The sequence below is a fragment of the Coffea arabica genome, chromosome 2c, assembly GCF_036785885.1.
Source record: "Coffea arabica cultivar ET-39 chromosome 2c, Coffea Arabica ET-39 HiFi, whole genome shotgun sequence".
Taxonomy (NCBI): Eukaryota; Viridiplantae; Streptophyta; class Magnoliopsida; order Gentianales; family Rubiaceae; genus Coffea; species Coffea arabica.
This window is the reverse complement of record NC_092312.1, coordinates 31,706,373-31,733,925: the sequence shown is the minus strand read 5'-3', so window position 1 is coordinate 31,733,925 and position 27,553 is coordinate 31,706,373. Positions and strand designations below refer to the sequence as shown.

Sequence of the window (27,553 nt, the reverse complement as noted above, 5' to 3'; positions counted from 1 at the left end):
AACTTCTTCAAAAAAATTTTTTTTCAAAGGATGGAATTTGAATCTATGGTACTTAAGCCTTTTTTTGTTGGTGGCCACCAATCTAAATCCCTTTGGTGGTGATCAAGAAAAGGACAAGACTGACTGACAAGTGACAAGAAATTGTCCTGTGAGGTGATTACTCAAGAGTGACTGCAAGACCTATGGTACTATTTCAAGAAAAGGAAAATAATTGTTTGGATAGAGTATTATTTCAAATAATTATATAAAATAATTACGGTAATATTTTTTGTGATATGATGTATGCGAGATAAAAAGATAGTTAGGAATATAAAAAGGTGGGCTGAAAAATGTGTTTATAATACAAGCAAAATATTATTTTAGAAAAATTTGATATACAAACATAATGTTTATTTTCTTTATGCAAAATTTTGGCCCAAAGTAAAATAAAGGTTGTACAACACATTTTTCTGGTTTCATGGCCTGCATATGCATTCTGAGAAACTCCTTGCACCCTTTTATTATGTATTTTATCAAATTATACATGTACCCTGATCAGGAAGTCTTGGCCAGTTAGGTCAGGATAAGAATTCAATCTGTAATTTGGGGTCAACATGAAAGTACTAAATTTTTTGTAGGGCCAAATTTTACTCTTTTTTTTTTCTTTTAAAGATCTTTTTTTAACCCTCTCTTTCATGCCAATATCCTTCCCAGCTCAAAATTGTCATCTGGATTCGTGAACAAGAATCTAATAGTGGAAAGAACTCTAAAAGTCATCCCTAACCTCATGAAAATCTTTCAGAATTTCAGGGGCAAATAACATAAATTTTTAGACTTGGGGACGATCTGCTCCCCTTGTTTTTAAGTCATTCGAAGTTCAAAAACAGAGACTATTTTAGGTTGATTATGTATTAAAAAAAAGTTGATTATGGACTATGGCATCACATTTTTTTGAAGTTTATAATTTGACCAGTGATTTTGAAATGGAAGATCTTTATAGTTTTAGAACTCAAATCAATCTCCATATAAACTCAAAATTATCCTCTTTCTACAAATCTTATGGGCATGGGATCAAGAGTTTAAAAATCAAACTCATTTTCATCAATTTTAACTCCAGTTGATCCAAGATTTACACTAATAAATGCGTTAACATCACCAGAGCTTGATTTTTTTGGTCTTGTTTTTGGACAGATGGAAGGGGGGAGGAGGAAGTTTTCCTAGTATGAAGGCCCTATTTGTTCTACAAATTTCGCAAGGAAAAGGAAATGGAAGAAAAGAAAAGTAAATTCCTCTGGAAATGTTAAATTCCTTATCATGTTTGGTTATGAGCGAAAGGTAGTAAGTAAAATGATCTCTACAAAAGTTGGTTTTTTTTCATTTTTTGGTCCTGTTTGATTTGTGGATTTTGAAAAGGAAATCCTTTGCTTTTCTTTTTTCTTTTAAATGAAAATTAACTAATAAGAAGTTGAATTTTGAAAAGGAGGTAGTAAGGAAAATGATCTCTGCAAAAGTTTTTTTCCCCCTGTTTGGTATGTAGATTTTGAAAAGGAAATCCTTTGCTTTTCTTTTTCTTTTTTAGTTATGAAAATCAACCAATAAGAAGACAAATTTTGAAAACGAAATGGAAACGAAAATCTCTTTTTTTCTTTTAAAAGATTAAAAAATTAACAGACAATCAATTGAAATAGGGCAAATGACACTTTGCCCCCTGTGATTTAGTGTTTTTTTACATAACCCCCCTATGGTTTCACAAGTTATATATAACCTCCTCATGGTATGGATTAAAATGTCAAAATGACAGAAATGATAATTGGTAATGGAGCTAGTTAAAATATTAAAAATACCCTTATGTAAAGTTAAAAATTATCATTAACCAAGAGGAGTTATGTGTATATTTTAAAAACCATAAAGGGGGTTATATGGTAAAGTATTAATGACAGGGTGTCGAAGCCTGTGCAATAATAAATACCTGCTCAAACTAAAAGTAATTTCTGTAGATAGCAGTAAGCAGGGTCGAATCCACAGGGACTGGGAGTAATTGTTCCTTTCCAAATTCACAGTGACAAAGGGGGGTGTTTTTGTGCAGAAGGTGACAATCAAAGAAATTCAACTAAAATCTAAGAAACTACTAAAAATTAAATAACAAATTACTAAAATCTAATGAGTGATAATTAAGGATCTAGCCAAAGAATAACTTCAGCAATGGTTCACCTAATTGATCATCGATAAGCAAAGGCAATTCCAATTATTTACTAATAAATAGGTTATAACTGCCAAACAAGCGACGACAGTCAACCCCTCCTTACTGTGTCGGTGATCAAGGTACGCCCTTTAATCACTGCCCTAATTGAGAAATAATTCTAGGTACGCCCGTAGAATTTAATTCCCCAATTGCCTTACATATTAGAGGAGCCCTATTCTAACCAAATAACACACTACCAGGGTTATTTTAGATTAGCCCGCGTATCCCCCTGACACGAATCCAATCATGCCAGTTATCACTATTTTGAGACAATTAAACAATTACAGATTTAACGTCCCAATTGACAATAGATTATTAAATTAACTAATTATCCGGATCCAAGACAATCAATTAATTAAACAACCATAAGCACTATAACCAGGGAATATGCAAATACCAATAAATAAGAGAAAAAGATAAAATTAAATCGATCTCACAATTTTAGATGACCCAAAGCATCCGTTGTCCCTTGACTAGAGTGAAGAAATTTAGCTCATATTTGATGAACAAAATCCGCGAGAAATTGGAGCGACACTAGCGGCCATCGGCCTCGTTCGTGAGAAATCAATTTATGCGAGTGAATAAGAAGAAACCAGCAACTACAAACAATAATGCAATTCCTCGTAAGGCTCCTGACATGCACAGGAGAACTCCACTATCAAAAGCTAAGGAGGAAAAGTTCCTACTAGATGACGAAAAGATGGAAAAGTCAAAGAAACTAGGCTAAACTAAGAGATGAAAAATCAAAAGCTAAGCTATTGCTCCTATTCTAATGCCTACTGTGCGGCGTCCGCCGCCCAGCCGAGAGAGAAAAGAAGACTTCGGCCTCCTCCTTTTAATGCTGTCTTCGGGCCAATTACCAAGAAGGGTTGTGATCTGATATTCCAAAAATGTCCCTAGATGCCTGCTACTTGAACTCTTTCTTGATAATTGTCAAATTGGCCCTGATTGTGATATTTTTGTTCTACTCCCTGAAATAAATATAAATTACGAAAAGTGAGTAGAATCTAACAATTAATTCACATCAGGTCAAGTAATAGGGAAAATTAATAATAAAATAAATGATAAAATTGCAACCTATCAATTTCTCCCACACCTAAACCATGCTTGTCCTCAAGCATAAGAATAGTAAACGAACACCAAAATTTGATAATGACTATTGCTCTATCCAACAAATTGCCAAGATACCAAGAAAAATAATAGTCAAGCATCAATGGTCAAGTCCAAGAAACATCACTCCGGTTAGCTTCTAAACCATAAACTTCTCTAATTTCAAGTTAACTAATCTAAGAAAAAGGAATAACGCATAACATTTATCAGCAAATGGTCCAACTATTAACCAAAATCTCAACATTAAATCCATAAATCGGCTAGTTGGCTTTTATTATACACTAACACAACCTTCACTTTTTTTTTCACAATTTTTTCTACTTTTCTCTCTCTTTTTTTTTTTGAATAGTAACAAAAGACTTAGTCGCTAGCCATTAGAGCCTTTTGACGCGAACTCCAACATTGGCCAGATGAAGGAGCCCGGTTACTCAGCTTCTATCGTCACGTGACCACGTACTCATAGCAATTACTACCTTTTGACGCGAGAATCAACACTTTTAGGTGCAGATCCCCGGTTACTCAGTAGTAACTAATAGCGGAGTACAGTCAAGTTTATTCATAGCTAAAAATCACAAAACTCAATATAACACAAGAACCAAAAGAAAACTTGCATCAGCTAGCCTCATTTTCAAATATGGAGAACTAAGGATAACAATCGGACCAATTAACATGAAAATGCCAATCATCATTCCCTATGCCTAGGAAAGTTAACCAAAAATTATAAGAGTAAAACAATTATTGATATTCACCAAAGAGATGTTCTTGAATTCAACCACATTAACTTGATACCCGTTTATTATTAAAATTGGCAATAGTAGAAACAGAGACAATAATCCAACATCAAACCTTGGCATGCACTTACGAGCCAATCACTAAAAAGAAAAAAAAAATAATGAACGAGAGGTGGACAAATAACAAACTAAAAATAAAGAACTAGTATAGCTGTCCCCCCCACACCTAGACCCTACATTGTCCTCAATGGAGGAATTAAAGCAATTAAAGTGAAGAGGACAACGAAACTTCCCTCTCAAGTGGCTACGGGGTAGGCGGGGACGATGGAGGGAAACCGATGTGGTGGAAGTACGCGCCCAAGTTCTGAGACATCATAACTCAATTCAACCAGCAAATGCCAAACTCTGTCCACCCAAAATCTCAACAAAGGCTCCAATTGGTCAGTGAGTATCTCAACTCAAAATCGACAATTCTAGCAATAGTAGATCCAAATTTTGACAAGAACAAAACAGGCCAGCGACCACAATTGAAACCACAGCCCACCAATTCAAATGTACTCTACCAATTGCTATCAAGCAATTCAAGGAAAATCCACCCAACCACTAGTTGCGAACATTCCCATAAAGCATAACCGCTCACAGTAATAAGCATATGACCTTCGAAACCAACATAATCCAGCAAAGTAGCGCACAACTTTGGCCTCAGTATCTCAATTACAAACTCGTAGCTATTAGGCAGGCAACCAACCAAATAAAAGTAACAAATCCAGGTCCAATTACTCCAACCAGTACCACTGGTGGAGGCACAGGGAAAAATTAAAGCAAATGACCAACCCAAAGTATTGATAATTCCAAGCAACGCCAAGCAGTACCAGAAATCGAAAAGACCAAAATGGTAGTCAATTGGGCAAATAACTCCCAAGGCAAATAGAGGCAACCTACTTCAATAAGCAACGGAAATGGCACAGGAGCCGTCCAATGCATCAATTAAATGCAATAAACCCCAACCAAAGGCAGCTCAATAGACTCCAGGCAAAAAGTACCAAATGATACTCGATTGACACCAAAAACGATCCCAACAAAGCAGAAAGATCGAAGGATACTCAGTCACAGATGCTCAATCATATCGAAATAAGAAATTGTAAGCAAATTAGCACAACCAGTACCACTCATGTATACACAGGAAAGGAGGGAACCACATGGCCAACCCAATGAATAAAAAGCACAACTGAGGCACCCCAAAGGCTAGAAAAGTACCCTAACAACACCGCAAATTGAATGAATATGCACTGGGTCACCCATTCAGTCAAAATAAGATTAAGGGGCATGATACAGAAACTAACAAAGCAGAACTCAAGTGATACCAACAGGGACCCCAACAGAGCAAAGAATTCAACCAATTGGAGCAAGTGAAATTCAACAAATGTCACCAATTGGACATTTAATTACCCAATTCAACCGACCAAAATTAGCAATTGAGCCAAGCAACTGGCAATTCTAGCAACCACCGTTTAGAATTTGAGAAACAATTTAAGCACTAAAACCCAAGAATCAAGTAGGCAGTCAAGCATAAAGGATTAAGAAATTTTAGTCAACACCACAACCAGTACCACTGGTGTACACACAGGGAGGATTTAAATCAAACAGCAGCAACTCAATAAATATCAGGAAATATCCCCACGTATGGCAGCAATTAAACCCAATTCCGTCCACAATTTTACCCTAGAATTTTCCCAAAACAACACCTTCTTCTAATCATCAGAAACCCAAACACAAATTCCAGAAATTTATGCTAATCGGGGAAGAAATTACAATACCTCCACCTGTCAATTTTGACAGGTGATGACGTGCGGCAATGGAGGAGAACGGGAGATGCGCTGCTGGGCAGGAGGAGAAGTGGTGGTTGTGGTCGTGGAGCCTGGGCAGAGTGGAGGAGAGCTAGGGGAGATTGGTGGCGCGTCTTGGCTGCGAGGGTGACCGCTGGTGTGGGCGATGGCAGCGTGGACGTCGAGTGAGGGAGAGGCGGCGGCGGACTGGTCAGCGAAGGGGGAGATGGGCGGCACTCTGTCTGGCTTGCGGCAGCTCCTGGCCGCGAAGTGAAGTTGCCCGTGGTGGAGGTAGAAGCTGCGAGGAGATGGTGGCGGAGCTCGCGGAGAGAGAGAGATGAGCGCGGGCAGCGGCTTGGGCCTGGCGAACTGGTTGTGGGCGACGAAGCTTCATGGCCGCGTGCGGCGTGGTTGGTGAGCAGCGGCGGCGCACGAGTTGGTGGTCGCTGGTGGAGGCGCGAGGTGGGCGCTGCCTCTGGTGCTGCTGGAGGCGGATGAGCTGGGTGGAGCAGCGAGGTTGGAGGGGGACCGAGGAGCTGTGGAGGACGCCAGGGGGGAAAGGAGGCACACGTCAATGGCGTCGGGCAGCGGCGTCTCCGTGGGCGAAGGAGATGGCGGCGGCCAAGAGGTGTGCTCGGCCGAAAGAGAAGAAGAAACAGGGGAGAAGAAAGGAGGAAAAGAGAAAGAAAAAAGAAAGAAAGAAAAAGAAAGAAAAGAAAAGAAGGAAAAAGAAAAAGAAAAAAAAGATTTTTTTTTTTTTTTTTTAGGCTCCATTGGAGCTACGGTGAGAAATATTTTTTTTCTTTCTTTTTTTCTTGTTTTTTTTTTTGTTTTTTTTTCTACGGGAATCAATGTTTTTTAAAAAAAAAAAATTTTTTTTTTTTGAATTTTGGAAACTAAAGCTACGGTGATAAGAAAAATTCTCTTTATTTTATTTTTTTTTTTTGAATCTTACCTTTCCCGCGAACGTGACGCGGGCACGTCAAGAGAGCACGAGAGCTCCCAGAAGTTTCAGAAATTTCTGATCGTGAGCTTCCTGCACATCATTACGCGGGCGCATCATGAGGCCAAGAGAGCTCCCAGAAGTTTCAGAAATTCCTGATCGTGAGCTTCCCGCACGTCGCCACGCGGGCGCGTCATGAGTGAAGGTCACCTAGAAATCAGCAAAAACGAAAATTAACACCCAAAATCAGTCAAATTCAAGGAAAACAGATTCAAACTATGACACGAAACCAACAAACAACTAAAAGAAACAATTGGGTTGCCTCCCAATGAGCGCCTTTCTTTAATGTCTTTGGTTAGACGTTGCCATGTTTTGTTCATGGAAGATAAAATCGTGTGGCTCGTTTTAATGCTTCATCCTCTATATAGTCCTGATAACCCTCGTAAATAGAGTAATCCTTGAGCATACGAGTTACGGGCTTCCATGGACTAGTTGATGGCGCCAAATAATCAAGCAGTGATTTCAATTCTTCATCCACTCCTCCATCAAGAGCACTCAACGGCTCAAGGTATTTGACCATAGCTACTCTTAACTCATTCCTGCCATGAGACTCAAGAACTTCCGGTATAACAAAGTTAATCTCATTAACAGAAATCATAAAGTCAGAGTTAAGAAAATGCGGGTTAGGGAATGGAGGTGGTGTCACCACATTTGATGATTCTTCACTGGATTCTTCCACTTGAATGGGTTGCGGTTGGGGCTCCATTTCTTCCTTTTCGGCTTCTTTTTCAACCGCATCTGTAGATTTCTCATTTTGACACTCTTGCATCTCCTCATTCTTGTCCTTAGGGATCACAGGCTCAGGCCCTTGAACCTCTTTCCCACTCCTTAGGATCATTGCGCTCCCGTTCTTCGGATTCAACTCCGGTTGAGATGGCAGCTTCCCTTGGTTCTGGGACTCCAAACGGTTCATTCTGGTGGCCAATTGACCTATCTGATTCCTTATGTCCTGCATTTCGGAGTCCGTCTTTTGCTGATTTTGCATAATAGCTGCCTCCGTCCTTTGCTGATTTTGCGCCATGGTTGTCATCATTTGTTTCAGCATCTCCTCCGTAGATGAACCAGATTGAGGGGGCGGAGGTGGTCGGGGTTGGTATTGCTGCTGGTACCCTGACAGGGACGATGGTTGTTGAGACTCTTGCTGTTGAAAGTCCATTGGCCCGGTCGCATAATCAAAACTGGAATTATCCCACCATCCTTGATCATACCCGTTTGAATAAGGGTCATACTGCATTTGATATTGGGGTGGAAAATCTCCGAAAGTATCAATTGGAGCACTTAGATTGTCTTGAAATGCGGGGCATTTGTCAGTTGAATAACCTGAGTCAAAATAAGTTCCACAATTTGCAACAGCCCATTGATCATTAGGAAAAACATGAGTCTCATAACCCCATTCAGGAACAAAGTCCGGTCTATCATCAAAATATGGAATGCTAGCAGCCATAAACTATAAAAAAAATGAAAACAAGATGAACTTAAAAAGAAACAAATAACTAGCGCCAGTCCCCGGCACCGGCGCCAAAAGTTGACAGGGTGTCGAAGCCTGTGCAATAATAAATACCTGCTCAAACTAAAAGTAATTTCTGTAGATAGCAGTAAGCAGGGTCGAATCCACAGGGACTGGGAGTAATTGTTCCTTTCCAAATTCACAGTGACAAAGGGGGGTGTTTTTGTGCAGAAGGTGACAATCAAAGAAATTCAACTAAAATCTAAGAAACTACTAAAAATTAAATAACAAATTACTAAAATCTAATGAGTGATAATTAAGGATCTAGCCAAAGAATAACTTCAGCAATGGTTCACCTAATTGATCATCGATAAGCAAAGGCAATTCCAATTATTTACTAATAAATAGGTTATAACTGCCAAACAAGCGACGACAGTCAACCCCTCCTTACTGTGTCGGTGATCAAGGTACGCCCGTTAATCACTGCCCTAATTGAGAAATAATTCTAGGTACGCCCGTAGAATTTAATTCCCCAATTGCCTTACATATTAGAGGAGCCCTATTCTAACCAAATAACACACTACCAGGGTTATTTTAGATTAGCCCGCGTATCCCCCTGACACGAATCCAATCATGCCAGTTATCACTATTTTGAGACAATTAAACAATTACGGATTTAACGTCCCAATTGACAATAGATTATTAAATTAACTAATTATCCGGATCCAAGACAATCAATTAATTAAACAACCATAAGCACTACAACCAGGGAATATGCAAATACCAATAAATAAGAGAAAAAGATAAAATTAAATCGATCTCACAATTTTAGATGACCCAAAGCATCCGTTGTCCCTTGACTAGAGTGAAGAAATTTAGCTCATATTTGATGAACAAAATCCGCGAGAAATTGGAGCGACACTAGCGGCCATCGGCCTCGTTCGTGAGAAATCAATTTATGCGAGTGAATAAGAAGAAACCAGCAACTACAAACAATGATGCAATTCCTCGTAAGGCTCCTGACATGCACAGGAGAACTCCACTATCAAAAGCTAAGGAGGAAAAGTTCCTACTAGATGACGAAAAGATGGAAAAGTCAAAGAAACTAGGCTAAACTAAGAGATGAAAAATCAAAAGCTAAGCTATTGCTCCTATTCTAATGCCTACTGTGCGGCGTCCGCCGCCCAGCCGAGAGAGAAAAGAAGACTTCGGCCTCCTCCTTTTAATGCTGTCTTCGGGCCAATTACCAAGAAGGGTTGTGATCTGATATTCCAAAAATGTCCCTAGATGCCTGCTACTTGAACTCTTTCTTGATAATTGTCAAATTGGCCCTGATTGTGATATTTTTGTTCTACTCCCTGAAATAAATATAAATTACGAAAAGTGAGTAGAATCTAACAATTAATTCACATCAGGTCAAGTAATAGGGAAAATTAATAATAAAATAAATGATAAAATTGCAACCTATCAATTAACCATAAGAGAGATACATGGTAAAATATAAAATCATACAGGATTAGTGCGTCATATATTGATAAGGGTAATTTTAACATTCTTAACGGTTCCATTACGAGTGATAATTTTGTCATTTTGACACTTTAATTCAAACCATGAAAAGGTTATGTATAGTTTTAAAACTATAAGGGGGTTATGTAAAAAATACTAAACCACAGAGGGATAAAGTGTAATTTGTCTATTAAAATATTAAATAAGTTGGCAAAATATTTTAATTTTGACGCAAAATTTTGAACTAAAATTGTTTAGATCACCTCATTCTCAACCTCAAACCTTCACTTGCAAACTTGAATGGAAACTGGAAACTAATTGTAAAGTCTATAAAAGAATATTAATAATAATAACAGTAATAATAAAGAGCAATAATATTTTGCAAAGACCAATGACCAAGCCAGGATTTTTTTCTCGGGGGCCCAAAATTTTTTCAAACAAAATTACCTTAATATGTTATGTTCAAAATAATTTTTATTTATTTAAATATATGACATCTTAAAATATCAAGTATTAACTTTAATTATAAAGGTACGTCTATTTCATAAATATGCAACATAGTCATAACTAAAATTAAGACAAGATATAACCTTTGATTAAATATCTTATAACATCACAAACCATCTAAGTTGCACATTTTGAGAAGATGCTCCAATATGTCACTTGTGCAAAAAGAAAAATATAACTATGCAATATAAATATAACTATTTTCAATTAAAAAAAGATAAAAGTTATGTTAACATACTTTGAAATTTCATCCTCTTTTATTAAAAGTAAATTGAGTTTTACGTTCTTTCATAGAACTAAATTGATGTACAATTAAATCAATGCTAAATTTTTGACAACTTCTTTTCTTTATGTACGTTGTTATGCAATCATTCAAGAAGTTATCTTTTTATCCTGTTTTGGAGCTTTGTTTCGATTATTTTCATAATTGAGAATGTCCATTCTATAGAGTATAGAATGGAGTCAGGATATTTTCCTTGGGAGGGGGCCCAAAATTTTTCTGAACAAAATTATCTTAATATATTATATTCAAAATAATTTTCATCCATTTAAATATATGATATCTTAAAATATCAAATATTAACTTTAATTATAAAAGTATGTCTATTTTGTCATAACAAAATGCCATGCAATTGCAAAAATTGAAATTTAAAAATGCAGTGAAGTCGAAGCAAAATGAAACTTACGGTAGCAGACTAAACAAGTTTGCTTCGAATGATTTCGGGCACACAAGTCAGACCAGAAGTTGATGAAAGCTTCTCTATCTCTTCTGCTCCTTTGTTGAATTGGTGGTAATGAAGAATGGTGACGAGCGAAGTTGGAGAAAAGGTTTGGAATAGAGTCTGTGATCAAAGAAAGGCCAAGAAATAAGAAGATGTTTACAAGTCATTAGAAAACAATATGAAATTGGAATGTTGTCTGAAATGATGAGAAGATGATGGAGCAATTACGTGAGTAATAAATAGAAGGACCAGCCACAAGAAATTGTCCTTTGATGTGAGAAATCCAGAATAGTATGGAAAATTTATATATATATATGTGTGTGTGTGTGTGTGTGTTCTTTCTTTATTGGGTGTAAGAAAGAAAGTCGAAGTTCCTAACCGCTTAAGAAAGTGAAATGCAGGAACGAAAGAAGTAGACGCTGATTCACCCATTTAGAAATTCTCAATGATTGTACTCAACCTTTGCTTCGTGACTTTGCTCCAATTATCAGTCCATTTAATGCCAAAAAAAGAAAGAAAAGCAAGAAATCAAATTGTAAAAAATTCTAAAAATCCAGAATAGTATTGGACTTATAAATTAATTTTCTTTTCCATTTCTTTGGTTTAATGATTCGAACTTGATATCTACTTGTAATTTAATACAAAATATTCTAATCCAAAGTTGTCTAACAATAAGTTCTTCGTTATGAAGATAATTGTAAGAACACCAATAAATTCAGATTCAACTTGTATAACCAGTATTGAATTAAAAAATGTCTTACCATGCCAAATTTATATTGCAGCTCATGTTTTTATATTCGTTTTCATACCACCCTACATAAGGAAAAAAATCTATCAATATGAACATATCCCAGAGTTTTACTTTAAAGTACTAAATGAAATAGCCAATTAGTTACAAAAGTTAATTATAATACATGCTTAATAATGGGATATATTTGGAGACAATAAACAAAATTCGAAGAAAATAATATGTAATATAAAGCATTTACTAGAAAATTAAATTTTGTAGATCAACTAATTTAGGAACATTCTAAAAATATTTAGACAATTTAATATTTTTCCTAAGGCAAAAAGTTGAAGTGAAGGGGAGGCAATACCATTTTTCTATAATTCTTGTTGAGAGGAGGGGGGGACGGAGGGAGGGTTAGGGGGGGGGGGTGCGCAGCCAACCCCAGGCCTCGTGACGATTTTTTTTTGGTCCAATTAATACGTATGCATGGGGGTAGCATTTGAGTCTCTGTTAAAATCAAATGAACTTTCAGACAAAAAAAAAAAAAGGAAAACAAAACAATTAGGGAATTTTTTTTCCTTTCACATATTCTTTTAGTATATTTTTATATTTTCTTTATTGTTATAGATTTTTTATGAATTTTAAACTTAGTATAAAACCTTATTAAATGGACTAAAGACCAATTGAAACGTTTAAAAAATCAGAATGGTCAGCACAAAACTTGTGAAAAAATAGAAGACAGAAGAGAATTGGTGAAAAATATAATAGCAATTTTTCCCCCCTTTTTGTGATTATCATAATTATTAGTTTTAACTTTTTGCAATCATGTATAAGTCCAAAAACAGTCAACATATCACCTGAGCAAAACAAGTTTCTCACGTGAATCGAAATTCAATATATTCCAAGAACCAAGAGTTTGAAAACTAAAGTTGAAAGCGGATACAGATTTGCGTTACATCAATTTCAACTCCAATTTATCTAAAGTTTGCTAAAAAAAAAAAAAAAAAGAGCCACTTATGGTCAAGCAAATTTATAGGAAAACTGTCAATAGTTTCAAAATATATAATTTGACATCTTATTGTTCAAACTAAATTGAAAAGACGATGAAAATCATTAATTGACGTGAGTAGACCAAATGACAAAAATATCCTAATATATATAAGGACAAAATGCAGAAACACCTCTTTTGGTTAAACAACTTACAAGAAAGCCTCCAGTAGTTTAAAAAAAAAAAATATTCATCCCTTTCACACATAAAATAGTTGTTCTGATTTGGTTAATATTTGTATATGGAGTAACACGATGATAACAAAAAAAAAAAAAAAAACCACAATCATTCATTGCACACATAAAAGTATAATAGTCCTTTTGATGGCCTTTATGACCTCAACAATTTTTACTTTCGCTTTTTGTGAACACTCACAAATCTTGTACTGGTATCGTAGGGTCTAGTTTTATTGTCTACCCGAGAGCTTGAGACAGATATAAGCAACTATTTGCAAAATTTTTCTTCACTTTATACAGAGAAAAAGTATTGAAATTCTTACTTTAAAATTTTAAAAAAGGCCCTCTAACATAATATTATAATAGCAAAAATCCAAATTTAAAACTTTTACCATACCTCAAAAGTAGTGTGCATAAGATTGGTAGTTGATTTCTCTCAAGAAACTTTACTCCTTTTTCAATATATTTTCTGAAAGTTTCGGATCAAATCCAACTTGTATGTTTTGAAATTACAGAGAATTTTTTTTTCTATAGGTTGGGTTAACCATAGGATGCTTTTTATAAGAGACAGAATAGGTATATCGATTGAAAATTGATTATAAAAAACTGTTTTCAGGTACTATCAGTTGCAAAACAAGCGCGTGTGCCTTAAACACGTTAATTTTGACGATTTCCATTACCTTTTCAGTTTAGTTCAAACCATGAGATATCAGATTATATGTTTCAAAACTACTGAGACTTTCCTGTATGCTCGTTTAACCACAAATGCCTTTTTTACCCTTAGTTCAATATTAGTTATTGATTTACTTGAGGCTTTCCTCTTGTAAAACTTTATCAATGATCGTAATAAATTTCCATCTTTTGCTAAAAATAGTGATTGTAATTGCCCTATTTGACGAATTTTAACGGAATTCAATAGAATTTGCAAATTTTGATAATGAAAAAGAAATTCAAGAAAAATGAAGCTTATGGTCAAATGGTATCGGGCTCAGTACTTAGTAGTCAGTCCAGTCCAGTCCAGTACTGGATGAAGCTTCACTACCGACTCCTTTTGGTGTGGACTCTGTGCTCAAAGTTCGTTGTTGTCCCACACAATATACAGAAATTAGAATGCAGTCCGAAAGAAGATGATGGAAACTGAGCAATGAATGGACCAGGAAGCAAATGTGTGGCTAATCACTGCACTGCACCCTTTCGATGGTGCGGACATATGAATTGACCAGGGAGAAATAAGTTGTCCTTTGATGTGATTAATCTACAGCACTATGAAAGTAGAAATTGAATTTTACATGACAGTAACTGTAATTCAAAACGCTCACATCTATTATATTATTATGATAAGCTTCCCTCAATTACTTGAGGAATGCAAGTGAAGATCAATCATGCTTATGCCGAAGCGATTTTTTTAATCTTTTAAATATAGATTTATCTATTTACACAGACAGCGTATGAAATTACAGCTTAAATTTAAGTTGGAATTAGTTAGCAAGCAAACAAAGAGTATATTTTCTCCTTTAATTCTTTCTTTAGATTCTATTTTGCAAGAAATTCTTGTTTTACACAAAGCCCGCCCATAATTCTACTGATTAGTTTTACATCAAATTAGACTGACAAGTGACAAGAAATTGTCCTGTGAGGCGATTACTCAAAAGTGACTGTGAGGGAAAGAAATTTGCAAAATTTTGGGGCGAAAGTAAAATAATAAACATTGTAAAACATGTTATTCTGGTTTCACGACCGGATGTGCATTCCGAAAAGCTCCTTGCACGCTTTTATTGTGTATTTTTTTTTTTTATCAAATTACACATGTTTGATAAGTATTTTATCAAATTACACACGTTTGATTTAAAAAGTTTCAGAAAGTGTTTAAAATGTTGAAAAGAATGTGAAAGTCTCATAAACCTTTGGCTTTGTGAGCCTCTCCATTTGCATGAGCATTCGTGTGAAAGCAGCCAAAGACTAAAAATTCTGCTTTTGACTACGGGGAGTTTCATTGTACCTGATCAGGAAGTCTTGCCCAGTCAGGACCTATAATTTGGGTCAATGTGAAAGTTTCTAAATTTTTTGTAGGCCAAGTTTTACTTTTTGTTTTTAAAGATTTTTTTAACCCTCCATTTCACGTCCACTTGATCAGTTACCGTCCATTCGACTTGACATTAGAAAGATTTTTAAAGTCATCCCCTATTCCCATGAAAATCTTTTAGAATTTCGGGGACAAATAACATAAATTTTTAGACTTGGGGATGATCCGCTCTCCTTGCTTCAGTCATTTGAAGTATAATAGGATTGCAAAAAACTATAGGAAACTTTAGCTTTCTTTCTTCAGAAATAATCGGTTACCATTACTATTATTTTTGTTTAGTTCTATTGTAATTTTTATTAAAGCAGAAATAGGAAATAGGTTCTATGGTTCAATCTCAGGGCTTCAGCTAAATTCGTATCCTATACCTCAACAATTATCCCATTTAACTGTATGATAAAACATAGAAATTGATACCCAAAAAAAAAATAATACAGCAACTAAAACAAGAAGATCACAACCATCATGTATTTGTCTAACATACTCAACCCAATTCTACTAGTATAGCAGAAAAAGTGCATAAGAAAAAAAGTAATTTCTGAACTTTTATTTATTTTGCTTCATGGTGGTATTCAAAACACCAAACTTTGGTTTGCCTTGAGAGAATTGTAGCCTTGTAAGATAAATTGTCGAAAGAATTCTTCCACGGTGCATCCAAAATATTGAAGTTTTAAGGTACCATTGAAAATAGAGGACACCATCTCATGACTATCTTAGATTGATTATATATATTTTAAAAAAAAGTTGATTTTGGAATATGGCATCACATGTTTTGAAGTTTATAATTTGACCAGTGATCTAGAAATGGAAGGCCTTTATATTTTTAGATATCAAATCAATCTTCATATAAACTCAAACTAATCCTCTTTCTGAAAATCTTATGGGCATGGGATCAAGAGTTTCAAAATCAAACACGTTTTCATCAATTTCAACTCCAGTTGATTCAGGATTTATACTAATGAGCGCGTTAACATAACCATAGCATGACCTTAAGACCGGGGGGGGGGGGGGGGGAAGATTCCTAGCAATAAGGCCCAATTTGTTCTCCGAATTTAGCAAGGAAAAGGAAATCAAAGAAAAGAAAAGTAAATTGCTTTGGAAATGTTAAATCCCTCATCTTGTTTGGTTATGAACGAAACTAGCAAGGAATGATCTCTACAATATTTCTTTTCTTTTTTTTTTCTGTTTGATTTGTTGATTTTCAAAATGAAATCCTTTGCTTTTCTTTTTCCTTTTCATGAAAATTAACTAATAAGAAGATGAATTTTGAAAAGGAAAACGAAACGAAAATTTCCTTTTTTTCTAAAAATTGAAAAATTAATAGACAATCAACTAAAATAAGTTGGCAAAATATTTTAATTGCCAATCTTCCAACTAAAATTGTTTATATCTCCTCATTCTCAACCTCAAACCTTCACTTGCAAACTTGAAAGCAAACTGGAAACTAATTGTAGAGTTTATAAAAGAATATTAGTAATAATAAAGAACAATAATTAATTTTGCTAAGACCATATGACACGAATTTAACAAAATGCCAAGCAGTTGCAAAAATTGAAAATTAAAAATGCAGTGAAGTCGAAGCGAAATGAAACTTACGGTAGCAGACAAAACAGGTTTGCTTCAAATGGTTTCGGGCTCTCTATATCTTCTGCCTCTTTGGTGAATTGTTGAGCTCTGTATCTCTCCTCTCAGTCCAGAGGGTGAATTGGTGAAATGAGAAACGGTGACGAGTGAAGTTGGAGAAAAGGTTTGGAAATAAGAAGGTGTTACCAAGTCATAAAAAATGAAATGATGAGAAGGACCAGCGACTAGAAATTGTCCTTTGATGTGAATAATCCAAAAGAGTATGGGACCTATAGCAATTATTATCATATTTGGTGCAAGAAAGAAAGTGGAAGTTTCTACCCGCTTTAGCAAGGGAAATGCGTTCAAATAATTCTAAATTAATGACTGCATAGCAATTAACTACAGTCCAAATCCCATAAATATGTTCCTTTCCGATCTTCGTAATATTGAAATAGTAACATTTAATATGGCTATACGAGCTTAAAATAGAATTAGAATTGGTTTTATTTCCTAGCCTACTGTCTTTAGCTTCAAGTTTTGTATAGAGGGGAAACATATTACTTTGCTATATATTAATTTGAGAAGTTTACTAAAGCATGGAGATGTAGCGAAACTTACTGAATTACTGACCAATTAATTAAGCAATGCTTTTCATTCTTTTTTCTTAAAAAAAGAAAAGCCACAGGGGGTTTCCAAGAATAATTTGAAGAATTAATATGCAATTTACACGATTTGAAAGCCAGTTCAAAGGACAAAAGTGAACAGAGGAATTTTGAAGGCAATAACCTTACGAGAAACGAGAGGGCGAATGCGGTCGCAACGAGGATGACCTTGACCCGTCCAGCGTCCCGGAAACTGCCTAGAAAGAAAAGAAGATCAAAATAAAACCCACGTCCGGGTAGTGTCAAGTCAATGAACCATTAACCAAGACTTTGTATCAGCACAAAGCCTCACAATAATTACTCCTATTGAAACTGGCAGCTGTAAGTTGCTGACAAAATAAAACAAGTTTTTAGGACTTTCGTTAATTTAAATTTAGCAATTGGTGTTATATTAAGTAATCCCGTGTTTGAGTGGCTTCTCATTCACTTAAGTTCAGAGGGTTATAAATAGGCTATTTTATGGTATTTTTCTATGAGATTTTTTTTAGGAAAAAAAAAATTTTACCTTTTCCACCACTCTCCGCACGCTTTCCATCTCCTAGTGTCAAGTCCAATATTCAATGGGTAAAATACACTTTATCCCCTGTGGTCTAGCAATTTTTCACATAATCTCTTATAGTTTCAAAAGTTATATGTAATCCCTCATAATTTAGATTAAAGTGTCAAAATAACGGAAATGATCATTTGTAACGAAACCCATAGAAATATCGAAATTACCATTGTTTAAAAACTAAAATGGCTGAAGTGACCGAAATATATCAACATAATATACATGACACTCTAACTCCGTACGGTTTTATATTTTACCATATAACTCCCTTATAGTTTAGTATTTTACCATATAACTCCCTTATAATTTTCAAAAAATATATATAACTCCCTGTGATTAATAAATAATTTTCAACTTTACATAGGAGTATTTTTGACCATTTAGTTGGTCATTCCAACCATTTTGATTTTTAAATAAGAATAATTTTGATATTTTCACGGGTTCCGTTACAGAGGATCATTTCTATCAATTCGACACTTTAGTCCAAATTATGAAGATATTATATATCATTTCTATCAAATAGGATAATTTTTTTTTTTTTACATTTTCCACCTCTCTCCGCATCCTTCCCATCTCCTAATGTCAAGTCCAATATTCATGAGGGGATTATGTATAACTTTTAAAATCATAAGGGGATTACGTGAGAAAATACTATATATCATGGGGAGGTAAAGAGTATTTTGCCCTATTAGAACATTCAGCCAACTTCTCGCCTTGAACCTTTATTTTTCCCCATAGTGGATGTTAACAAATACTCTTCTGTTTTTCCAACCTCCGGTGTGCATTTCCATTTTAGCAATCCAGGTGGGCTCTTAGTTTATAAAAAAATTTCAATAGTTTATGCTTTACACAAACCCATATTGATTTTCTTTCAATATTGCTAGTCAGTGAAAAAGGCAATTGAGGTGGGCAAAAAGTTAACTAGTTTTATGGGTGCAGATAATTACAGTTAGTGGTCCAACAATGAAATGTTTTCTTTTTAAAATCTAAAATGTACTTTGAAACTAGAAACTCACAAAACGTAGACGTCAATTACTCAATGAAACTAGAATGTAGTATTTTCAGATTATAAGAAGATAATGGAAGTAGAAGTGCCATGGCATCCTTTGAGGGTCCATTTAGGATTGTTGTAAATTATTGAGAAGTATTTTACCTAATAAAGCTTTTAATAAAAGCACTTGTTAAGTATTCAAGTACTTTTAAGTATATTGTTTGGATACATGATTCAATAAGTACTTATTATACTAGATAATGTGTAAATTTAAATTTTTTAAATGTATTTATCTCTTTATATTTAGTTCATAATATAGGATAAAATAATTAAATTTAATATTTTATTTTTTAAAACATAAAATCTATTATAAAAGTATCAAATTTTAGCTTTTACTAAAAATACTTTTAACATCAGAAATTTCACCCCTAATTTTATGGAATAATATTTACCAAACATTTCAAAATTGCTTTTAGCATCCAAAATGGCTTTTTTTTGTAGCAAACTTTCGTGGACAAACAAAACAAAGAATATCAATCATGCTTTATAGGGAAGTCTATTGATGTGGGTCTTGCGAAAATTAATGGGAATCTTTTGACTATGGACCATGGAGACTATTTTTATACTTTGCACTGTGGACAGCATTGTTGAAAGAGACAGCATCGAGAAAAAGCAACAATAATTTCTTCTTTTTTCATTTGATCATCGACCACTGTGAAAATAAGAATGTGAAAAGGTAAATCATTTATGAATTTAACATTGAATTGGATGGTAAAATGAATTTAACATTCTCAGATATCATGTTCCCGGATACGCAGTGCATCCATTTGGTTCGATGGTGGTTCTGTTCTTATCGGTCCCTGTAGGTCCAATTGGGCCTCTCCCATAGTTATATTAAGATTAGGGTGTGAATTGAAATCGAATTCGGTAATTTGAAACTTTGAAATCGGAATTTTTTGAAATTTTGGTGTCAGAATTTTTGACCAATTTCGATTTCGAATTCACCAATCCCGAATTCGAATTCGTTTCAAATTCAATTCGGAATTCGGAAAATTCAGATTTCATCGAATTCATTAATATAAAAATTATTATTATTATTATATAAATATTATGTTACATATATATATAAAATATTATATATATGTGTGTGAAAAAGAAATTGAAATCGAAATAGGAATTTTGATTTCACAGAATTCATGAATATAAAAATTATTATTATAATATAAATGATATATTATATATATGTTATATATATATATTTGAAAAATCTCATTACCGATTTGAAAAATCTCATTAACGAATTCGACCAATTTGAAATCGGATATTCCGAATTACTGAATTCAAAATTCCGAATTCAATTCGAATTCGGTCGATAAATCGGAATTTTTTGATTTTGTACACCCCTAATTAAGATAGATTGGAATATAGATAAAAAAAAGTGATCAGTGACCAAAAAAAAAAAAGTACCATCTAATGACCATTGCAACCCTTAAATTATACGTTCGTTCGTTGATTCAAAGTCAGGGTTTATCAGTTGTACCCTCAAGTCTCTAGTCTCTCTTCAATGGCCGCTAGTAGTAGGGATGGCAATGGGGGCGGGTGCCCGCGGGGGGCTCTCGGGGCGCGGGTTGGGGCGGGGGGTGGGGCGGGGGCGGGGGGGAATTTTTTCCCCCCGCTTAGAAACGGGGCGGGGGGCGGGGGAGTATTCCCCCGCCCCATCCCCCGCCCCGCCCCCCGCAAAACAAAAAAAAAATATATATATAATTATATATAACATATAAGTTAATTAGTTATAAACTTATGATAATGATATTATTAGTTAGATATACTATATAATGTATATTAGTTTATGTAATATAATTGATATAATCAATTATATGAATAATTCTACATGTCTACTAATAGAATTTATTAATTAGTTATATTAAATTTACTAATATATTTATACTAAATTTCTAATTACACTTAATAGAATAACACTTTTTTCTAAAAAAAAAAGCACAAACACAATAATGAATTAGTGATTGCATTTGTACTAAAAGTGAAAACTTGACTATTTTAGTTATATTTATTTCATCATATTGGATTGTATTAAAATAACTTTTGTTTGATTATTTTTATGAGTTTCAATTGTAAAATTACAATAAATAATAATTTGGTGATGTGTTGATATTTTAGTACTTGATTATTTATTAAAATTTAATTATAATAAAATTTTATTAACCCCGCGGGGGCACCCGCGGGGGAAGCGGGGCAGGGCGGGGGGAGCAGGAGGCGGGGGACGGGGCGGGGGACGGGGGGAACTAATAGGCAACGGGGCGGGGGACGGGGGAGGGGTCCCCCGCCCCAACCCCGCCCCGTTGCCATCCCTAGCTAGTAGTCACTTTCAGGGCATGTACAACGTCGCATTGAAGCCTTAGCTGCTACGGTCACTTCTCAGGGAATAGATCCCAGACGAAAAACGTCCCTTCAGAAACCTTCGGACCTCTCTTGCGTCGTCTCTGCCGTTAAAGCTCATCGTCTCCTCTCGGAATGGGCCCCATCTTCCACCGACCAGAAGCTCATTGACGGCTGGAAGTCCTCCGTCGATGCCTGGGTCAATCGAGTCTCCGCCCTTGCTTCCAGCACCATGGTAAAATATTCTAGAGCACACTCTATGTTTACATTTCTCCTCAATCATTAGTAACACTTGATCATATGCTTGTAAAACAAGATGGGACACGCATTTATGTTAGAGGTATGTAAACTGAGAAAGTATGAGTCAAAATGGTATGGAACTGAGTCAGAGAGTCTCAAATTAGCAAAAATACAACCCATCTCAACTTCACAAAACATCAGTTTAGAACCCTTATAATTTATAAGAAGTTTAACCCCATGTTGATTGTAGTAATAGAGAAAATTGGACTGTAAACCGATGAGTTAAATTAAGTTCATAACTGAAAGCTGTGAACATCTTAATTTGTGGTTCCAACAAGTTATGCAGTTTTTTTTTCATTAGTATATGCATGTATATACATTTTTTCTTTTGTTATATAACCTCGTTTGTTTCTTTTTGTGATTTAGAATATGTTTTCATATATATCTTTTGCCAAATTTACTAACAAAAAAATCGTGCACCCATTGTGCATCCTATGCCAATTTTGTGTGACAATTTTTTTCCCTTACCTGCCTTTCTCTTAATCCATATTTGATATAGGTTTGACTTTGTAGCATGCTACAACAGATTTTTTTTTTTAGCATCTTACTTTTTTTTGGAGGGATTTTAGCATCTTACTCAGTGGCAATAGTTTTGGTGCTTATGAAATTTGAAGTGATGTTTTTTAGAGTAGTACTGGTGATACTAATAAAAAAAATCTTCTTGTAATTCGTTCAATTCAATAACCCTTTACTATCTCTTTCCTTCTTTCGCAAACAAATACAGATGCACTCAGAGATCTGTCACATGGAATTGTTTCTCCTAATGGTGGTGGTTCTTGACAGGGATTGCAATGTATCTGATCCAAGAAGTTATAAACAATGCATTGCTTGATCTGGATCCTCATGGTCATGACAGTGGTGGCTCGTACTCTGCTGAACGCTCAAAGACCTTGGAGGAAGCACCGCAACAATCTTTTCAGAAAAAAGGAAGCATCCAACTTCAGTTGAATCTGTTGGAGACCAATCTGCTAAAGGTGGTCTAGAAGTGGAGACATACCAAAATATGACTGCAATATCTGTCAGGATTGCTGCATTAGAGGCATTAGAAGCTCTTTTAAGTATGGCATGTTCCTTCTTTAGCTAATTAAATGCATTGAGTTACCGTCATTTATATGCTTATGAGAATACTACTTTAGCTATTGACTTAGCAAAAGGTGTGCTCACAAACTATCTCAAGTTGGTCTTTCATTCTGCTTCTTTCAAAAGTATGCTTCTTTCTACTGTCTCCGTGGTTATTTTGGAATAAGAATTCACTTTGGAAGCCTTAGAGAGGTGCTTCATTTTTGGTCTTGTACTATGGTAGATCCTGTTAATTTTGCTTTTTATGTAGCCAGTATTTAAGCACCTGGTGCTAAAACTTCATGTAGATGGTGTAACGGTCTATCTAGCTGTACTTATCTGGAGTTATATGCTTACCGGTATCTATTTAAAGTAGTATGCTTAGTTAGTCTTGCCGTTGCTATGTCATACACATCTAATTTGCTTTAGTGTTAAATATCATCCATTATGGCTGTGATGTTATAGTTGGTGCTAAGTTGACCCAGACTTCAGGCATTTTCAGGCCTTATTTAGGAGGCCTATGCACTGAATTTGCCCCTTGCACGTGTAATTATGTTTCCATATTGTCACTTAATGGGATAATTAGCCTGATTTTCTGAGATGGTAGGCATCTACTTTATTGGATGTACTTGTCAGTATTTCAGTATTCAAATGAATGCAGCTCTTATTTTTCTCTAATTGTGATTCCAATAAACTGTATATGCTTTCAGAGCTTACAATGAAAATTTTTATTTTTTGTCAACAGGCTGGTGCCATGAGATCAGATGGTTGGCGATCAAATATTGATCGTCTCCTTATAACAGTTGCAACAAATGCTTGCAAAGTGGGATGGGCTAACAACAATAGTACCGTAGTTTATGGTGAAGCTACTCCTGTATGGGCAGACTTCCAACTTGCTGCTTTACGCGCACTTTTGGCATCCCTTCTTTCTCCTGGTCGTGTTCGCCCTCCACATCTTGCTCAGGGTCTCGAACTTTTTCGTAGAGGTAAGTGCTGTTCAATGTCATCTTCTTCCCATGCATCTCCATGGGCTGTCTCCAAGTTTTACGTGTGAATTGGAGGCACGAACAATTTTATATAATTAAGATAGATAAGGGGATACCAGGTCAAGTTGGTAAACCTGAAATAGAGGTTGCTTGATTTTGTCCTTTGTGTAACTAACATGAGCGGTATAATTGGAGTACTTGTTAAAATGCTTGTCAAATGAGTGATATATCCCTGCAATTTGTCGTGGTAATTTCATTTGATGGTAAGAGGTCTTCATTATTTCAGTTCTGTAAGATATGGAAGGAATAACGGTACTTGTAAGAGGTTCTTCTGCAGAGCTACTTGAACCTTTTTTCCTTTTTTTTTTTAAGTTAACAGAATTGAAAAAGTCTACTTTTCTTAGCTTCTTGCTCATAGATTTATGTGTTCTGGTGACTGCAGGCAGTCGAGAATCTGGAACAAAAATTTCTGAATATTGCTGTCATGCTCTTTTGACCTTGGAAGTTCTCATACATCCTAGGGCCCTTCCATTTATAGATATTCAATCGGCAGTTGACCATTATGGTAGTGCTAGTCTCAACCTTCCAGACGTACACTTCGCAGATCACAGAAAGAACACTTCATTTCATTTTAGCACACTAGGAAAGGAGCCTTCTCAGCCATAGTCTGGGGATGATGATCTGTACGAAAGGTGGTTGGCAAATGGCGATGAAACAGATGTCAATGACCTTGGAAAATATACCAGCAGTGATAAAGAATCCTCTGGGACCTCTACCCATCCAGCATTTGAAAAGCTTCCTCGTGGTGATTCTCCTTCCGAAAGAAATGAGCATGAAGGTGGTGATTTGGGGCATCAGTCTATTCCATCCGTCAATGAGCTTTTGGTCGGTGGAAGATGGGGCTCATTCCGAGAGGAGACAATGAGTTTTAATGGCAGAGACAACGTGAGAGAGGTCCGAAAGGTTTCTGATGGGTGTTTTTCGTCCGGGATGTATTCCCTGAGAAGTGACCGCAGCATCTAAGGCTTCAATGCGACGTCGTACACGCCTTGAATGTGACTACTGGCCGCCATTGAAGAGAGACGAGAGAGTTGAGGGTATAATTGATAAACCCAGCATTTTTTATTTTTTTTTATTATTTTTTTTTATTTTTTTTGTCAATCATCATTTTTGTATTTATATCCTAATCTAACTACAGGGAGAGATCCAACTGAACCTACGGGAGGCGGATAGGGACAGGATTATCACTTAATCAGATGAGTGCACTACCCACCGAGGAACATGGTACCTGAGAATGTTAAATTGATTTTACCACCCAATTCAATGTTAAATTTATAGATGATTTAACTTTTCGCTTTCTTGTTTTCTTTTGAGTTTTTTTTTCAATTATTATCTTATAGCCTTTAAGGTTTCATATCATTCCGTAAGAATTAATCCACATAATTGATGAGAACTTATAGTTTTTTTCATCCCAATTTTTTTTTATCTCACTTTGAAGACAAACTTGTAAATTTCATTGGATATAAAACTTCGAGCTATTTCTAATTCCTGGCTTATTACTAACTATGTTACATTTGGATGCCAAAATAAACATTTATGTATCATCAAATGAAAATCACTACAAATCCTTCACGGGTAGTCCGACTAATTTCGTAATCTGATAATTATCGGCAGATCCCATTATTAATCCCCGTGTACTACATGGCTGCATATTTTTGGCGTAAAACTCTACATTGCTACGTATTTTTGGGGTAAAAACTCTGCGCAGCTTTAAGAGGTTAGTCTAGTCAAAAGGTTGGAATCCCCAAAAGTGAAAAAAAAAAGGAAAAAGAAAATACCACAATGGTTCTAAAATAATGAGCATTCCCACTGATTGACTGAAATTGCAGCTGCAAGAGAGGCTTGCACCAAACCCCTTCAAAAATAATTTAGGCTTACGGTTCTGTTGATGTCGCAATTGCAGGAGGTTCAGAAGATAACGAAAGGCTCAGCTAAGATTTCTTAAGGTGTTTGGCTTATATTGCTAGATTTACTTAATCTATTTTCATTCTTCTCCGATGTCATTATTGTTAAAGTTCAATTCATAAGTTGGTTGTGTTAGAAAATTGGCTTAATTTCTTTTTAGATAGGTTTTTGTTTTGTGCAAAAGTAACTAGTTTTCTAATTGGTTTTAGTTACTCGGAATAGTAGCCAAAAAATTTCTTATTTTGTTTAGAATTAGAAGTTATTTCTTATTTTCTACAAGTCTAGGAATTAGAATTAATTTCCTGTTGTTATTTGGATTTTTTGACCAAATAATATTTTTATAAATAGGTGGATTGGCATACTATAAAAGAGACACATAAGGGCACACAAGGACGACATGTAACCTTATACATGGGTGGTGAGAGAGAGTTCTTAGGAGATGAGAAATGGTATACAATGGTTGGACTTGAGTTCGAGTTGTATTCTTGTATAAGGTTTTTCTCTCATAATAAATAACAAGTTTCTCTCCTTGGACGTAGGTTCAATGGAGTCAAACTACGTTAAATATTGTGTGTTGTTTATCTTTTATACTTGTGACTTGTTTCTCATTAAATTATTGTGTACTTGATATCTTAATAGTTATTTATTCTGCATTTAGTTCCTAACAAATGGTATCAGAACTTGATTGCGAGATTGGGCTGCTCACAAGCACTTGGATCCCAACAAACTGAATAGTTGGATCAAGAGTTTGGTTGTTCAAGGATGGATCCTAGTTAGCTATTGAGATCAAGTAGGTTGGTGACTGTTACCAATTGAACAATTTAATGGGCGGTATCCTTATTTCAAGAGTTTAGCAAAAAAGCATTGACGGTGAATGATGAAAAGTCGAAAAGCATGGAGATACTTGATGGTGAATCTAGGCAGATGATTCAAGAGTCAAGGAAAAGGTGGAATCCAATATCGATTTTGGACGTGAATCGGTGGAAACTTTCTCACAACTTCAATGGTTGATACTTCATCTCGGTGATTTTTAGATTTCACTTATGTTTTTTGAGTGGTACGGCATGTGTCCCAAAAAAATAAAGAGATTTAATTTCTATGCGCTAGAAGATTCTGACAGTTACGAGTCTTTTGTTTCAGGTGAATTTTTGGAAACCACACGTGGCGAGATAGTCTTGAGGAAGGGAAGAAGTATGATGATTTTATCACTTGGTTGCCTCAATGGTTAAGGTTAGAGCTCATACAAGGAGATTTTGGGTTGTAAGTGGTGGTGAGAAGAAATCCTGTAAAGAAAAAAGGTGAATTGGGGTATCTTCTCACGAATCAACTGGAGGTTGTACTAGGTGTAAATACACATATTCATTTGGCAATTAAATCAATTTGGTATCAGAACTGTATTGATTCGGGTGTGTAGTTCGGTACCATATTATTTGGTAGTTGAAAATAAATAATTGTTAAAAGAAATTTTCGCCAAGATAGAGATTTGTTAGGAAATTGATTTAATTTCTTTTCAGATAGGTTTTTGTTTTGTGTAGAAGTAACTAATTTCCTAATTAGTTTTAGTTGAAATAGTAGCCAAAGAATTTCCTATTTTGTTTAGGATTAAAAATTATTTCCTATTCTATACAAGTCTAGAAATTAGAATTGGTTTCCTATTATTATTTAATTTTTTGGCCAAATAATATTCTTTATAAATAGGTGGGTTGGCATACTACAAAGAGACACACAAAAGCACACAAGAGACGACATATAGCCTTATACATGGGTGGTGAGAGAGGATTTTTAGGAGATGAGAGATGGTATACAAAAGTTGAATTGGGGTTCAAGTTGTGTTCTTGTATAGAATTTTTCTCTTATAATAAAGAACGAGTTTCTCTCTGTAGATGTAGATTCAATGGTGGAGTCGAACCACATTAAAAAATAGTGTGTCATTTATCTTTCATGTTTGTAGCTTGTTTCTCATTAAATTG

The 27,553-nt window shown here is 35.2% G+C and overlaps 1 protein-coding gene and 1 long non-coding RNA gene across 2 annotated transcripts; one reads left to right on the top strand and one right to left on the bottom strand.

The window, feature by feature from the left end:
• Nucleotides 1–9,131: 9,131 nt before the first annotated feature.
• LOC113727205 (uncharacterized) lies at nt 9,132–16,861 on the bottom strand. Its single transcript, XR_003457723.2, has 3 exons — nt 16,704–16,861; nt 11,038–11,193; nt 9,132–9,696 (listed from the first exon to the last, which is right to left on the bottom strand). It is a non-coding gene; the product is annotated as an uncharacterized lncRNA (long non-coding RNA).
• Nucleotides 16,862–21,401: 4,540 nt separating this feature from the next.
• Nucleotides 21,402–24,973, top strand: LOC113727204 (uncharacterized). The gene is made up of 5 exons (XM_027251233.2): nt 21,402–21,508; nt 22,357–22,631; nt 23,378–23,618; nt 24,061–24,715; nt 24,817–24,973. The coding sequence occupies exons 3-4, from the start codon at nt 23,387–23,389 to the stop codon at nt 24,282–24,284; spliced, it is 456 nt and encodes a 151-aa protein (XP_027107034.1). The 5' UTR covers nt 21,402–21,508; nt 22,357–22,631; nt 23,378–23,386; the 3' UTR covers nt 24,285–24,715; nt 24,817–24,973.
• Nucleotides 24,974–27,553: the final 2,580 nt, after the last annotated feature.

Coding starts and splice junctions, on each gene's coding strand:
- LOC113727204 (XM_027251233.2), top strand. CDS start 23,387: ATGAGATCAGATGGTTGGCGATCAAATATTGATCGTCTCCTTATAACA. Junction 23,619..24,060: donor TCTCGAACTTTTTCGTAGAG/GTAAGTGCTGTT, acceptor TGGTGACTGCAG/GCAGTCGAGAATCTGGAACA.